This window comes from Urocitellus parryii, chromosome 3, assembly GCF_045843805.1.
Source record: "Urocitellus parryii isolate mUroPar1 chromosome 3, mUroPar1.hap1, whole genome shotgun sequence".
Taxonomy (NCBI): domain Eukaryota; kingdom Metazoa; phylum Chordata; class Mammalia; order Rodentia; family Sciuridae; genus Urocitellus; species Urocitellus parryii.
Window position 1 is genome coordinate 207,927,022 of NC_135533.1, and position 15,174 is coordinate 207,942,195.

Genomic DNA, 15,174 nt, shown 5'->3' on the forward strand with positions numbered 1-15,174 from the left:
TATATGACCACATCACAGTGAATCTCACCGTCATGTACATTCACGAGAATGGGCCTTAGAGGAATAAGGTATATTCCATGCTTGTGTAATTGTATTAGAATGGATTCTACCCTCACGTATAACTAAAAAGAACCCCACAAAAGAAACCTTAGGAGGTTTATGAATATCTTCTTTTCCCTTTGCAGTTCTGTGAAGGGAACCCAGACCCTAGTGCATGCCAGGCAAGCTCTCTGCTTTTGAGCTATACCAAAATCCCCCACAGCAAAGTTTTATTGAATAAAATTTTAAATCTCTTATCTCTCCATTGTAACCCATGTAGCTTTTAGTATTTGACAATAGAGTTAGAATTTGTAGATGCAGAAGTCTTGGAAAACCCAACCCAACCCATAACAATCCAGGGATAGTCCTGTTCTCATCACCATCCTTATAATCCTGCTCTTCTAGTGACCCTCATGTGGACAGCAAGGAACTCTAATGACATCACTCACACAAGAGATGGCACAGGCAGGTCCAAGGAAGCCCCACACAAACCCCTGTTCTGGATTGAGCCAGCACCTGAGCAAGAGAGAGAACAACATCACTTTGCTGTGTTCATGTAGGAGTCCACGACCAGAGTCACTCCACACATGCACAACCACAAGGATGGGAAGCCAGACCCCTGTATGTGTGATATGTCACAGTATACTCTACTGCCATGTACATCTAAAAAGAACAAATGAAAAATTAACAAAGAGAGAATCAGTGCATTGATCCTTGTAGACAGAGAGCAGTTATTTCGATCTCTTCCTCCCTTTCCTCAACAAACATTGAGTGTCTGGGTGGTAGGCTTTCTGTCTGGCTCTGAAGATACCAAGGAAGTAAACAGGGTTGCATATCTCCCACGTCTCACCTCCAGGAGGACACACACTGTAGACACATTGTAACAATGAAACAAAAATGGAAGGTTTTGAGGATGAATCACTGGAGGGCATATTAAGGTCTGGGTCTGTGGGATTAAAATGGTTAAGGAGAATTCCCCAAGGAAATCACATGTTAATGGAGACATGAAGATGGGAGGGTGTTATTGAGGTAGTCAGCTCTGGAGCAGGGCAGAGGACTGTGAACATGGTCACAGTGCTTGAGAGTCTTGTGAACCTGACATCATTTTAAGGGCTCATCTTGCTCCATTCAATAAGTTGCTTTTTTTCTGCTGCTAAACTTCCCCAATGACAAGAATTCTTTCATGGATTTATGGACATGGAGTTCACGTACCATAAAATTCACTCATTGAAAGTGCACACTTCTGTTACATTGTCATGCGCTGTGCATGCACGAATATGTAGCAACAAATCCCTTCATTATATACAACTATAAAGCACCAATAAAAATGCAGAAAAATGAACTGCACAGTTTTTGTTTGAACAAAACAGTGCTGTGTAGCCATCACCACAACTTAACTGTGGAACATTCTCAGAGCTCCAGAAAGAAATATGTGCACATCAGCACCCGCTCCTCCCTCCTGCTCCCACCCCTTTCCTTGCCCCCAGCCACAGGAATCTATTTTCTCTTATTGATTTGTTTCTTCTTGGCATTTCACATAATGGAATCATGAAATATGTGATCTTTAATGACTACATTCTTTCACTAAGCATGATGTTTTCAAGATTCACTCATAATGCAGCATTTTAAAGATGAAATTCGCCAATGAACATATTAATTGTCTGTATTAGAGGAGCCCAGCCTGGTATTTCCACCCAGGCCCATCGTGTGCAGTGATTCATCCCAACCTCCATTTTCTGCTTTCCTTGACACTGCCCTGCACCCTTCCGGATCTCTTGAATTCAGTCTGTTCTACTTTCAGGTGGATTTATTTTTTAGCTTCCACAAATGTGAGACAACATGTGGTACTTGTGTTTCTGTGCCTGGCTCATTTAACTTAATATAATGTCCTCCAGTTTTATCCCTGTTGCTGCAAATGTTAAATAGTATTCTTCTTTAAGAGGCTGAATAGTATTGCATTGTGTGTGTGTGTGTGTGTGTGTGTGTGTGTGTGTGTATCTCCCCTCTTCGTTCTCCATTCATCTGTGAGGGGCACTTCTGCTGATTCCGTGCCTCAGCTTTTGTGGAGAGTGCTGCAACAAACTTCCGTTTGTGGATATCTGCTAGTTTTGCCACCTTTGGGCACTTAACTAAATGGTCCTTCTATTTCCTCATTGATAAAATCAGGCTAATGAGAACATCTACTTGTAAGTAGAGAAGTGAGGATTATTTGAGTTAATACATATAAAAGTGGCTAGAGAAGCACCTGGCATGAAATAAGCACCCTGTAAATCTTAACTATGACACTATGTTTAATTTTTACTTTCGTAATTAAGTCCTTTTTATTCTGCATCATTAAAGTTTAAAACTATTATAATGAAATCCCTAGGACTGACATGTGAGCCTAAGCAATAAGACCTTTCACGGGAGAAGATGAGGACTTCTCTCCCTTTTGATAGCATATCCTCCTGTCACTGAGGTAACCACAATCACAAGTTTGGTGATTATCTTTGTTTATCAGTTTGATTATTTAAATCAATTCTACTTTCCCCAGTGAGGAATTGGGATTTGGATAAAAGTAGGTTAAATGAAAACAAAAAAGTCCTAAGCATTTCTTTTGCTTTTATATTTGCTATTTCTAGGAGAGAGATTTCATTAATTATTTAATCCTTACTATAATTTTCCACAGGAAAGATGCCCTAGGGGTTACTAGTTAGTGTCACTGTGCATCTTAAGCTCTGAAATACTCAAAATGCTACTTTGGTTCAAGTAAAGGCCGTGGACATGGGCGAGAGGAGAAGGACAAGTGGGGTGCGTATTTACCGAGCAGGAGTGCCATAAAGGTGAGGTCTGGCTGCTGCAGACACGGCCACGATGGCAGCCGGGACCCCGTAGCCCACAGGGAACATGAGCCTCCTCATGAGCCTGTTTCTGCTGGAGGAACTGAGCACAGTCAGGTTCCGTGCGGTGAGGAAGAGGAACAGCCCCTCCAGCAGCATCCAGGTGAAGGAGGCCAGGTAGAGGTAGTGCAGGGCGCCCGCGGTGACCGCGCACAGCACCTGGGGAGGAGAGAGACCCTGGGGCAGCCTCAGACTCTGGGCGTGGCCCAGGAGGCCTCCTGAGCCCTGTGGCAGGGAATTCTGCTGTGCACCAGGCGCTGCACTATGGTGCTTCAGCCATGGGCTGCGTGTGTGCTCCCATAGATCACAGCAGAGCTGGAGAGGTCCTGCTGCCCAGTGACTTCACAGCCTCCCACTGCTGTCCTGGGGCATTCCTCATGCAGTAGTGGTGATGTCACAGCCTCCCACTGCCGCCTTGTGGCCTTCCTCATGCAGTAGTGGTGATGCTCTTGTGAACCAACCCCCTGCACTGCTGGTTCATGAGCAGCAGGGTCACACAAGGACATGTAGGACCTAATATTTACAAATGGCAACCAATGATTATGTGACAGCTTATGCATTTACTGCACTATGATTTTCACATTATTTTAGAAGTGACTGTAGTTCACAGGGCTTAGTATCTTGTCTCCAAATGGTGCTGATCCTGGGAACAGCTGAGGGTGCACATTGAATGACAGTATCAGTAGCTGGATATTCACCCATCCCTGGGCTCTTAAGAGACAGAAGGTCACTAAATAATCCTGTGCATCAACGCAGAGAAGATAATAAACCCAGAAGGTGGGCAGACCTACAAGCAGCTGGAAAGAGCAAGGGAGCAAACCACACAGCCCCCAGCACTCCAACAACTGACTCTGTAGGCACGACAGCAGAGGAAATGTTGGAGAAGAATTTAGAAAGCTCCTAGTTAAAATTTTGAATGAGCTGAAACAAGATGTAAGGAATGAACCTGGAGAAGAAACAGGAAGTGGAGGATCATTTCAATCAAGCCAGATTCTAAAAATGAACTAATAGAAATTCTGAAAACAAAGGACTCGATTAACCAAATTAAAAATTAAAAACCTCCTGTTTCTCCTCTTAAAAAGTGTCTGCTGTAAAACGAGGTGCCGCGTGACACCTGCCCAGTCGCCTCCTTCGTGTCTCCTGATTGAATCAGGAGGCCACATCTGGTGATTGACGGATGCCATGTATATTTTGCGTCAGTTCACCCTACCCAGTCCCCTAATGAAGGAACTTCTCTAGGACGCAAGCCGTGTTGCTAAGCAACACGAATGTTGCTGCTGGAGTTGCAAAGAGGGTTCGTTTTCTCGTTGAATCCATCAACGTGAAATGGGCATCGACCTCCTCTGGACTTCCCCGGGGCCCAGGCTGTTTTATTAGGAGCCGGGCAGCCTGGCTCCTGAGTTCAGCACCCCTGGGCGGGCAGGGAGGGGACACCTGGGTACCTTGGGCTGGGTTCTGTCGATGGCCATGAGGAAGAGCAGGTGGGCCAGCAGGAGGCAGAGCGAGAGCTGCAGGTGCAGGGAGGTGCTGGTGTTCTGGATGGCTCTGCACAGGAGGAAGGTGAGGGCCGCCAGGACCAGGCACAGCAGCAACACGCCCAGCCCCACGCAGGTGATGACGCTCAGCACGGGGTCATCCTCCTGGGGCAGAGGGAGGAGCCTTCACAGCCACCTGAACCTCAGTGTCCAGGCATTAACCTCCCATCCCAGACACCACTGGCCTCAGTCCAGCTCTGCCTGTTCCTTACTGGCCACAAATCCCTGTGAAGTTAGAATTAGATACTTGGTTAAAAATTAAAATTAATAACAGAAGCTTAAAATTCACCTTTACCCCACTTCTTTCTGAAAATCATCTTAAAGCCATGAGGATATTTAAAAGCCGACCATCAATTCTATTTCAATGTAATTGAGGGGAAGAGGAGAGAAGAGGAAAGAGGGAGGGGAAATGTTCAAATGTTAAACAATGAAGGTAAAATTTCAAAGCAGGTGCATCTGGATCAAGTGCACACAGATGTTGTTTGTGTGGATTTTGTTTTTGCAACATATCTGAAAATTTGAAATGGTTTCCCAAGAAAATGTTTGAAAACAAAGTTTGAACCCTACAGGTGACATTTGTGCATGCTACATTTGAGTCCCTGGTGTAAAGACAAATTTGGGAAATTAGGAGGCATGCAGGGGAGGAGCAGAGGGAAAGAATGACACCTGATAAATGAAACAGAGGCAAAACTTTCAAAATAGGTGCCTCTGGGTAAAGAGTAATGGGGTGGTGGGTTTTCTTTTCATTTCCTCATGGTTTTAAGAGGACTTGGAGAAATAGGTGGGAAAGTGTAAATTTTAAGTTACCATCATCATTAACTTTCTTCCTTTAACCAAGTATCTGATCGGTTTCTTCTATTTTTGTTCTTGAAACATGTCTAAAAAAATGAAATTGCTTCCTAAGAAAACATTTTAAAATAAACAGTCCTTCAGGTGATATTAACATGTGGTCATTTTTGAGATCATCTGATATAAAGACAAAATCTAATTTCCATAATATATAAAAAGCTCCTGCAAATCAAAAGCACATATTTCAATAAGCCACTAGAAAGATGGACCAAGGATATGCAAAAATTGTTTCCAGAAGCAGAAATAGAAATGGTTCTTAAAGAAGATGTTCCATTCCACTCCTGCTAAAAAGGAGAGAAGTATTTCCCTAGATACATTGACCTCTCAGTTAGACAAGCACCCCCAAAAGTTGATAGTAACCCTGCAGTGAGGTGTGAGTCATCACCCACCTTCATGTAATCCTGGTGGGATTGTTACCAGGTTCAGCCTCTCTGTGTCTAGATGTGGCAGTGTCTATTTATGTGCAGGTATGAATTAGAACAGATAGACATTCTGCATGCACACTCAAATAGGAGATAAATGAAGCATGTGGACATTTTTGCAATATTCTTTGTGTTAACAAGTGATCAGAACTTGACAGACTATTTACAGTCTATTCACACAAAGGAATGCAGTGTTTCCTTAGAAGTAATGGTGAAGCCCTTTGTACACAGGGCTTGAAGAATCTCCAATATGTAAAGAAAAAAAAGTAAACCACATGAGCAAATATAGCTGCCAACATTATGAGGATGAAAAGAACCAAAGAATAAACTCAGGTGGGGCTGGGGTTACAGCTCCGCAGTAGAGCGCTTGCCTGGCACTTGTGAGGTTCTGGGTATGATCCTCAGCACTACATTACAAAATAAATCAAATAAAGATATTGTGTCCATCTTTAAAAATAATCAAAAAAAAAGAATAAACACAGGTTTTGTCAATATTCCTGAGACAGCCCTAGGAGAGTGCAGAGGACAGTGAGAGCCCTGTTTGTCTGAGGCAGGAGGAACTTGATGCCTAAGGGTGGAGGTGGGAGACCCCTCCATGTTTCCTCTCCATCAAGTCTGAAATTTGAAGCATAAATACATGCCTCTTGCATGAATAAAGAAGCAGTTGACACATGAGAGTGTGCTACTGGGTGAGGTGGCAGCGAGGTCTTGGAATGTGCACACTCCTGGGGCAGAGGCACTTGGCTGAGATCTTTGTCATGCTCATGGTCACAGGGTGCTCACAGTAAATGCCCACAATGTGGGCTCACCTGAGAGTCTGAACCTGGGGAAGCAGAAGTGTCCACTCCCCTGGCTAGTGGAGGAGGTAAACAGCCTCCAGTCCAGCCATCCTCCCTGACTCCCCTGACCCCCTTTGACCTCCACCTTCACCAGACCTTCTTTTTTTTTGTAAACCTGAGACCTGACCATGGTTGACTTACAGACCCTGGTGGTAAGTAGAATTCTAACTTGGTCTTCCTATGTCCACCCCCTGCTGTTACACAAACCTTCTTCTAATTATTCAATTCTCTGATAAACTAGGTGCTGCTGTAGAGGGATTTTGCAGGTGGAATTTAGGGCTCCATCTGTTGACTTTTAGATTAGGGAGTTTGTTCTGGGCTTGGTGTAATCAGGTGATTGCATTAAACATCTGGACTCTTCCTGGTAAAAGAGATTCAAAACTTGAGAGGGATTCTATAGAAGGGACATTTTCATGCTGGTTTTCAGATGGGAACACTGGTGTTTTGTGAGAAGGCCAACCAGGGGTCATAGGAGAGGAAATGTGGGTGGGTCTTAGGAACTGAGTGTGGTCCCCCCTGAAAGCTGCTAAGAGAAGGGAACTGGACTCTGCCTGCAACCAGGGAGCTGGAGGAGGGCTGCAAGACCCAGAAGAGACTGTGGCCCTGGCTGATGTGATCATGTCAGTCTTTTAGAACCTGAACAAGGAACTCATCCCCCTGTGCTGGGTTGCTGACCCACAGAAACCGCAAGGGAACAAATTTGTTTTACTTCATCAGTGACATTTGCATAAGTGTGTTTTGCAACAATTGATGCTGAAGGCAGCCTCTCACCTGTACATGGTAGTGGACCATGAGGACAGCAAAGCTGCTGAGGTGGGTACAGTGGCAGGTGGTGCTGCCACCTCCGGTGCTCACTGTCCTGCAGCCTGCAGTGGTCCAGTGACTCCCATTCTGGCTGTGGTCCCAGAAGACACAGAGCACCTTATGCCTTGGTGCAGGTGTCACTGGCTGTAGTAACAGGACAGGGGTGTGAGCTGGTCTTCCTGTGCTCAGAGATGCTGACCCAGGAAGGGCTCGCTTTGCTGTGTGGGGTGCACCTGTGGGGAGTCCTGCTGAACCTCAAGGTTAACACAGACAACAAGGGTGTGCCTGGGCCTGGGGCTCTTCCCACACCGTGGACCCCCCCCCCCCACAACTCACAGGATGGGAGAAGGTGAAGGTAACTGATGAGCTGAGGTTCTGGGTGACGTTGCTGCTCAAAAAGGCTGATGTGACATCTGAGAGCAGGACAGACGAGACTCTTGGCAGCAAGTCCTCGTGTGTCCCATGGGGAGCCACCTGCTTCTCAGGCTCCAGGACCAGGGGAGCTTCGGCCAGCAGCTTGTCCATCCCTGGGGTGGAGACCAAGCCCACCACAGAAGGGCCTGCAGGACGAGGCCACGGGTGAGTCTCAGGGTCTCCTCCAGGGCCTCCTCCTTAGATGGCCTCTCCTCCTTTTGAATTGTTGTATTATAATGATACACAATAGTGGGACTTGCTGCTCCACATTCACACGTGCACACAACAGAATGTGGCCTCATCTCTCCCCAGAACCTCCCCTTTGGATGCTCTTCTAGTGACCTCGTCCTACCCACATTACCCTTTAGTCTTGAATTGTGTATTTTGGGCATCTTTTCCCACCCTGAGGCCTCTTCCAAACAGGATGGTACTGGTGTAAGTTGGACATCCACCTTTTCCCCATCTCAGATGTTACCTCTGAGAGCAGATTCCTGTGCCAGATTCCAGTTCAGCTGCATCTTTGCCTGATTCTGACACAAGGTGACATTGCCATCTCCTCGTTCCTGCACCTCTAGGGACAGTTCTATGATGTGTGGGAAGAAGAAGAGTTATGTTAGGAATATACATGTGTATATGTGGATATTGTATATGTACACATGTATATCACATATATCATGTTATGTATATGTGTACACATATGTAACTTCCAATTCAGTATAACTACACACACATATATATATATATATGTGTGTGTATATATAGACATATATATATATATATATACATATATGTACACATACATATATGTATATAATAATTCTTTGTTTCTTCAGATTTTATGTTTATGTGTATATATGTGTTGAGTGCATAGATTTGTATAAACATACACATATATGAAATCTGAAGTTAAAAGGAATTATAGTAGTAAGATCAAATGTGCACCAACAAATTATAAAACTTAGATGAAATGGATAAATTCTTATGGACACACAAACTACCAAAACCTACTCAAGAATAAGTAGAAAATCTGAAGAGGCATTAATGGATAAGAAGATTGAATCAATAATGAAAAACCTCCCTGTTGAACATCCCAGATCAGATGGCTTTGATTTTGAATTTCACCAGCCATTTATGTTAAAATGAACATGAATTCTTTTTAACCTCTTTCAAACAACAGAAGAGTCGATGGCATCTAGTAATTCCTGGAGGCCACTATTACTCTGATGCCAAAACCAGATAAAGACATCATGAGAAAAGAAAACAAGAGACCTATATCTCTCATGAACATAGACACAACAATCTCGAAAAAATATTAGGAATAAATTTAACTAAGAGACTCAGGACTTGTACATAGAGAACTACAGAAGGATTTGAAAGGCATTAAAGACCCCAAATGGATGCAAGGACACCTTGTGTTCATGGATGGGGAAATTATATTGGTAAGATGGCGACATGCCCCAAAGAGATCTACAGGGTCAATGTCATCCCTATCCATGTCCCAACAGCCATTAATATTATAATTTGCTTAAATAGATAAACTCCCCTTCAAACTAACACAGCATTGCAAGAGATCCAAGTAGTGAAAGCATGGCTGAAAAGAGCAACAAAGGGGGAGGACTCTCACTCCTGATTTCAGAACTGATGGCAAATGAGCAGAGCCCAAAGCAGCGTGGTACTGGCATAAAGACAGAGGGAAAGGTGAGCCCAGAAATAAACCTGCACCTCTGTGGTCAGTTGCCTTTCAGCCAGGGGACCAAGACTATTCAATGGGCATAAGAACAGTCTCTTCAATGATTGATGTGGGATCACTGGATATCCAAGGAGAAAGAAGGAAGTGGGACCCCTACCTCACACCACACACACAGATTAACTCAAAATAGAACAAAGGCCTACATCTAAGAACTGAAGCCCATAGGAGGAAATATAGTGGTGTCTTTCTGACCCTGGATTTAGCAATGGATTGTTAGATATGACACTGAATATACAAGCCATGAAGGAGAAAGTAGTAGACGTCCTCAAAATTCAAAACATCGGACATTCAAGTGAAATGGTACCAAAGATATTAAAACATGTGGCAGCCACTCTGCATGATTCGCATTGTCCTTCCCTGAGTGGTTGAGCTATGCTCATCTGTACCTTTGTGATAATACCTCTTATGGAATATTCCATGGAAACACCCTTTGTGTGTGTCCCCTTTTCTTGCTATGCCTTTGGGTGTGGCCCTCCTAGATGTCAGTCAACCTGCTGACAGCAGACATCATGAAGCTAGACTCAACCTCCTGAAAACTGTCCCCTTGCCTCATTTAAATCGCTTCTCCTCAATAAAAGGGGTCAACACGTGCTCCCCCTCTTTCCATGGACCCCTAAGGTCACAGGAGCTGTCAGAGGACCCCAAAGAAAAAGACATGTCTGTCTCTTCTGTGATTATTTCATGCAGCCCAGTTCATCTGGAGTGACCCTGAGTGTTTTAGTCGTGAGGAGCACAACCAAGAGATAATCCATAGGATGGAGAAAGCAAATCCAAGTTGCACATCTCATAATGGTCTCCTGTCAAAATAGATGAAAAGCTCTTACAACTCAACAAAGGACCAACCCAATCACAAATGCACAAAGGATCTGAACAGACATTTCTACAAAAAGATCCACAAATGGTCCAGAGGCTCATGAAAAGATGCTAACCATCACCCGTCAACAGGGAGATGCAATTCAACCAGCAATGAGACATCTCCTCACATGCACTAGAACAGCCGTGATAAAACCAACTGAATCGGAAGTTACATGTTTAGCCACGGCCATGGAGATGCCACACTTGCACCCCGCTGGTGGTACTATGGAATAGGGTTGCCACTCTGCAAACCGTCTGGTGGTTCCCCCAAAACTGCACATGGAATTACCATGTTACCTACCAAGTCCAGTCCATGGTAGACACACCAAAGCACTGAGAAGAATTATTCAAACAAACACTTATACATCCATATTCTTAGTAATAAGTCACAATAGCCAAGAGGTGGAACTAACCCAGATGTTCATCAGTGGCTGAGTGGGTCAGCTAACACCCATAGGATGGAGTCATATTCAGCCATGAAAGGGATGGAGTGATGCTATGCCATGCTCAACAGCATTATTCTAGGAGAAAGAAGCTAGAGGGACAGGTCACACTTTGTGTGATTGCTTTTTACTAAATGCTGGAATAGGCAGCTCCATTAAGACAGCAAGCAGGTGAGTGGATGCCAGGGTTGGGGGAGGGGAGGAGTGAGGGATGAAAGCTGAGGAGGCACTGAGTTTGATTTTGGAGAAAATTGTCTTAGAAATGGAGGTGATGGCTGCATCAGTTTGTGAATGTTCTTGATTCCACTGAAATGTCGAACTGGTGGATTTTAAATGGTGAACTTAATTGGTGAAACTTGTTAAGTGAATTCTACCACAATAAAACAATTAATACCTAAATATCAAGCAAGATTAATTTATATTACTCCCAAATATTTTTTGAAGCTGTTTCTATTTTTTAACCTAAAATTCTTTAATTTTTTTTTTTTTTGGTTGTAGATGGACACAACACCTTTGCTTTATTCACTTATTTGTATGTGGTGCTGAGGATCGAACCCTGTGCCTCTAGGCAAGTGCTCTACCACTGAGCTACAACCCAGCCCCCCTAAAATTCCTTATTGTCATTTTCTGCTGATAATGTATACTATATTGTAAATGTGTACTATTTTTATGCCTTTTTCACTGTTGTGATTATTTATGTGAGTCACTGAGATACAGTGTGGCTACTCAGCTCTAGTGGGATAAGAAGAGGATGAGGCTAGGAACAGGTGCTGGCGCAGACCCAGGGACTTACGTGTGCCTGCAGAATAATTGAAGGTTGCTGTCCCCTCAGGCAGACCCCTGCTCAGGTGTCTCAGGGCCCTCTCCAGTTCTGCCAGCAGGTGAGTGGCCACGTAGTGCTTCTGTGAGGGGGGCAGGGTCTGCAGGTCCCCAGGGGTCTCCAGCAGCTCATCCACCTCCTGCATGATCCCCTGAACGGATGGGGGCACAGAGCAGGTGGTCTTGGGCCAGAGGTACCACACGAAGGGCTTGACCACACAGCCCCAGAGAATAGACCCAGACACTGTCCAGTTGGGGATAGAGAGAGCATGGTTTGGGACTCCCTGGGTGGTCCTTGCTCCTCAGAGGTCAGCCCTGGTTCCTGACTGTCAAGGATGACAAAGACAAGGATGAGAGCAAGAGGACAGACAGTGCACGTGGGCGTCCAACAGTGTGTGTGGCCCCCAGTGTCCTCTTCCACCTGCCCTGGGAGAGTGGCCAGCTCAGAGCAGGGCCCCACTGTGCTTGGGCCTGTCCCTCTTTCCCCAGACCACAGCTGCCCTCTCCCTCTATGGGAGGTCTCCCCCTGCTTCCCCTGGATCCTGCCCTTACCTGGATGGTTTCATTGGCCTGATCTGGCTTGACATCCCTGTGCAGATTGTTGACTTTGTCAATGAAATGGGAGAGACTCTGGGGAAAGAGATGAGGGGTCACGGGTGGGTGGGAAGCTCAGGGCCAAGGGGTGGACAGGGTGCTGCCCCAGGGATCCCCACCTCCCTGTCCTGGCTGGGGTGCTCACCTGGCTGTGGACTCCAGGGGGCAGAATCCAGGTGAAGAAGGGCTTGACTGTGGGGACAGGACAGTGGTTCATTAGGAGGAGTGCACGTGTGTGTGCGTGAGTGTGTATGAGCATGTGTACGTGGGTGTGCACGTGTGTGGGGTGGGGGATGTTCTGGGGTCAGGGCAGGCTGGGTACCTTTGCAGATGGTGCTGTTCCGGCCATTGACGCTCCCAGGAATCAGCTCCCAGCCTGGGCGGCAGTGGCACTGGTACGACCCCAGGGTGTTGGTGCAGATGGCGGACTGGTGGCACTGATGCTGCCCAGAGCTGCACTCGTCCACATCTGGGGACACAGACAGAGGGTTTGGTCCCCACCTCAGCGAGGACCAGTGCTCTCTGCTGTCCAAACTCCACCCACTTCTTCCCGCCATTAGTGCCCTGCCTGGGCTCTGTTCTGGCCACCTGGAGATCCATACCCTTTTGAGTTGGGCACCAGGTCAAGGGGTGTGTGAGGCCTGGTGCGCCCCAGATCTGCCCTGTGCAGGTGCAGGTTGTGAGGCTGCGGAAACTCGTCACCCAGTTAATCACTAGCTGCAGCCCAGGACCCAGGAGCCTCCTGTCAGACCCCAGCTCCTCCCCCAGGACCCCATCTGTCTGTGTCCAGCCCCTGGAGCATTAGCTGGCGCAGGCACAGGTGCGGCAGCACTGGACGTGGTCGGTTTGCCGGGGATGGCTGAGATCCCGGCTGGACTGTGGGCCCCTGAGTGTGGCCTCTGAGCCCCACCTTCGCACACGGTGCTGTTGGGGCCGTTGGGGGATCCGGGGACTGGCTTCCAGCCGGGTCGGCAGCGGCACTGGTAGCCACCCACTTGGTTGAGGCAGTGAGTGGATTTGTGGCACGGGTTTTGTCCAGAGGCGCATTCATTCACATCTAGGACAAAGCAGGGGGTCAGTCCCCACCCCTGACCGGCTCCCACACTCCTACTCACTGCACCCACTTCTCCATCTTGTCGCCTCCTCAAACCAAGGACCTTAGCATATACCTCACTAGTAACCTCCAGCTTCACCTTCAGAGCACCTCAGGTGGCCTCCCTGCATGAAGGCCACAGCAATGACCCTGGTCTCCAGTTTACAGAAGCCAGGAGGGAAATGAGGCCAGGGGTGGAACTTCCTGACCAAGGATTCTGGTCGCCCTCTTTCTGATCATGGTGGATGCTCCTTGTCTGAACTGAAAGTGACTCTCTTTTACTCTCAGGTGACAGACCAGGAAGAGCTGAGGCCCAGATGGCCCTGCAGCCTCCCTTAGGCTGAGCCTGAGCCCCTGGACCTTGGGAACCTGCAGGTCTTCTCCCTCCTTGGGTGCAGGACCTGCCTCTGCTGCATCCCCAGCTTCTGTCCACCCTCAGGGGTCCTCCTGGGGCCTCTACCTGTGCACTGCTTCGGGTCCTCTGGGTTGAGCTCAAAGCCAGGCAGACACTTGCAGGTGTAGCTGCCCTGAGTGTTGATGCAGGTGCTGCGGCCCTTGCAGATTCTGGGGTTCTGCTTACATTCGTCCACGTCTGCAAGAGGAAGAAGAGGGGCAGGATGCGGGCAGCCGGCAGCTTCAGGTGGCTTGTTGGGTTGGATGTGAGTGTTGTGATCAGAGGGTTTGGCTCTGTCAGCCCAGGCTGGGAGTCGGCCAGGTTCCTGGCATGGGGTGGACCCGCTGTGTCCCCAGGTTCCTTTCCTAACCCACAAGGAGGCTCTCCAGGGGGAGCATGGTCTCCAGACTCTCTGTTGTCCTCCCAGTGCCCTCTGCCTCCCTGGGAAGCTCCCAGCTGGGCCAAGGTGTCATGGCCACATGTGTCCTGGCTTGAGGATTTGGAGCAGAGGCCAGATGTGTCCTCCTGGGACTCAAGTGCAGGGGAAGTGCTAAGCTCCTGAGTGGGGCCTGTCTTGGCTTCCAGGGTGGCCTTTGGCCTGATTCTGCTAGTGTGACTGCTCGATGGCTGAGTTGTCCCTGGGTCCCAGTGACCTAGCAGGACAGGTTCTCTCATCCCACTAGCTCTGAGAGCCCAGCTCCAAGGAGAGGAACCGAGATCCGCCCCTGAGCCAGGCCCACTGGGACAAGACTTAATGGCAGGGACAGGAGTGAGGACCATGCCAGAGCACCCAGGGTTGACACCCAGCCAGGCATCCTGGGGACTGTGCAGGTGTGTTCCTGACCCCGTGAAACATCCTTGTCCTGTGGAGGCCAGCCGTGGGTGGACAGCAGCAGAGAGTGGAGGCATGGGGACAGGGAGGGGTGGCAGACATTTCTGTCATCTCTTCTTCACCTCCACTGGGACAGAGACCTGTGGCCTGCTACATGGGACCCATCAATTATCTCTGTTCCAAGTGGTCAGGCCCCTGGGGTCTGGGTTGACCTCCTCTGGAGAGTGGCAGAGGGAGGCCCAGCCATTCCCTGGACCCTCCCCTGTGGGAATCTTTGCACCACTGGGGTCCTACAGGTGGTCTACGCTCAGGGAGAAGGTGGCAGTGATGGCCACCCTTGATGCCTAAGCAGTGGGGGTGGGAGACCATGGCCAAGGGCTTCCCAGAGTGACACTCATCATTAACACCTGAGGATAAAGCCAGGTGCTCAGAAACAGAGCAAAGCTGGGCACATCCCATGACTTGACCTCAGAATCTCCTGGGAAGCTGTAGTGACAACACAGGGTGGTTCTGTATGGGGACAGACACACAGCCAAGGAGCAGAGCAGAGAGGCCAGAAAAGCCCACGTATTTACAGTCAGTTGATTTTTGATGAAGATGGCAAGAGCGCACA

At 47.7% G+C, this 15,174-nt stretch overlaps 1 protein-coding gene across 1 annotated transcript in view; it reads right to left on the reverse strand.

Annotated features, from left to right (window-relative positions):
* Positions 1-15,174, reverse strand: part of LOC113177942 (adhesion G protein-coupled receptor E2-like) — a 44,661-nt gene that overhangs the window by 3,324 nt on the left and 26,163 nt on the right. The window contains exons 5-16 of the mRNA XM_077796514.1: positions 13,796-13,927; positions 13,153-13,299; positions 12,565-12,711; positions 12,388-12,434; positions 12,201-12,278; positions 11,623-11,800; positions 8,257-8,364; positions 7,704-7,927; positions 7,335-7,511; positions 4,361-4,558; positions 2,842-3,077; positions 489-555 (exon numbers count right to left, since the gene is read on the reverse strand). Coding sequence (XP_077652640.1) covers positions 489-555; positions 2,842-3,077; positions 4,361-4,558; positions 7,335-7,511; positions 7,704-7,927; positions 8,257-8,364; positions 11,623-11,800; positions 12,201-12,278; positions 12,388-12,434; positions 12,565-12,711; positions 13,153-13,299; positions 13,796-13,927 — 1,739 coding nt within the window. The remainder of the gene's footprint in view (positions 1-488; positions 556-2,841; positions 3,078-4,360; positions 4,559-7,334; positions 7,512-7,703; positions 7,928-8,256; positions 8,365-11,622; positions 11,801-12,200; positions 12,279-12,387; positions 12,435-12,564; positions 12,712-13,152; positions 13,300-13,795; positions 13,928-15,174) is intronic.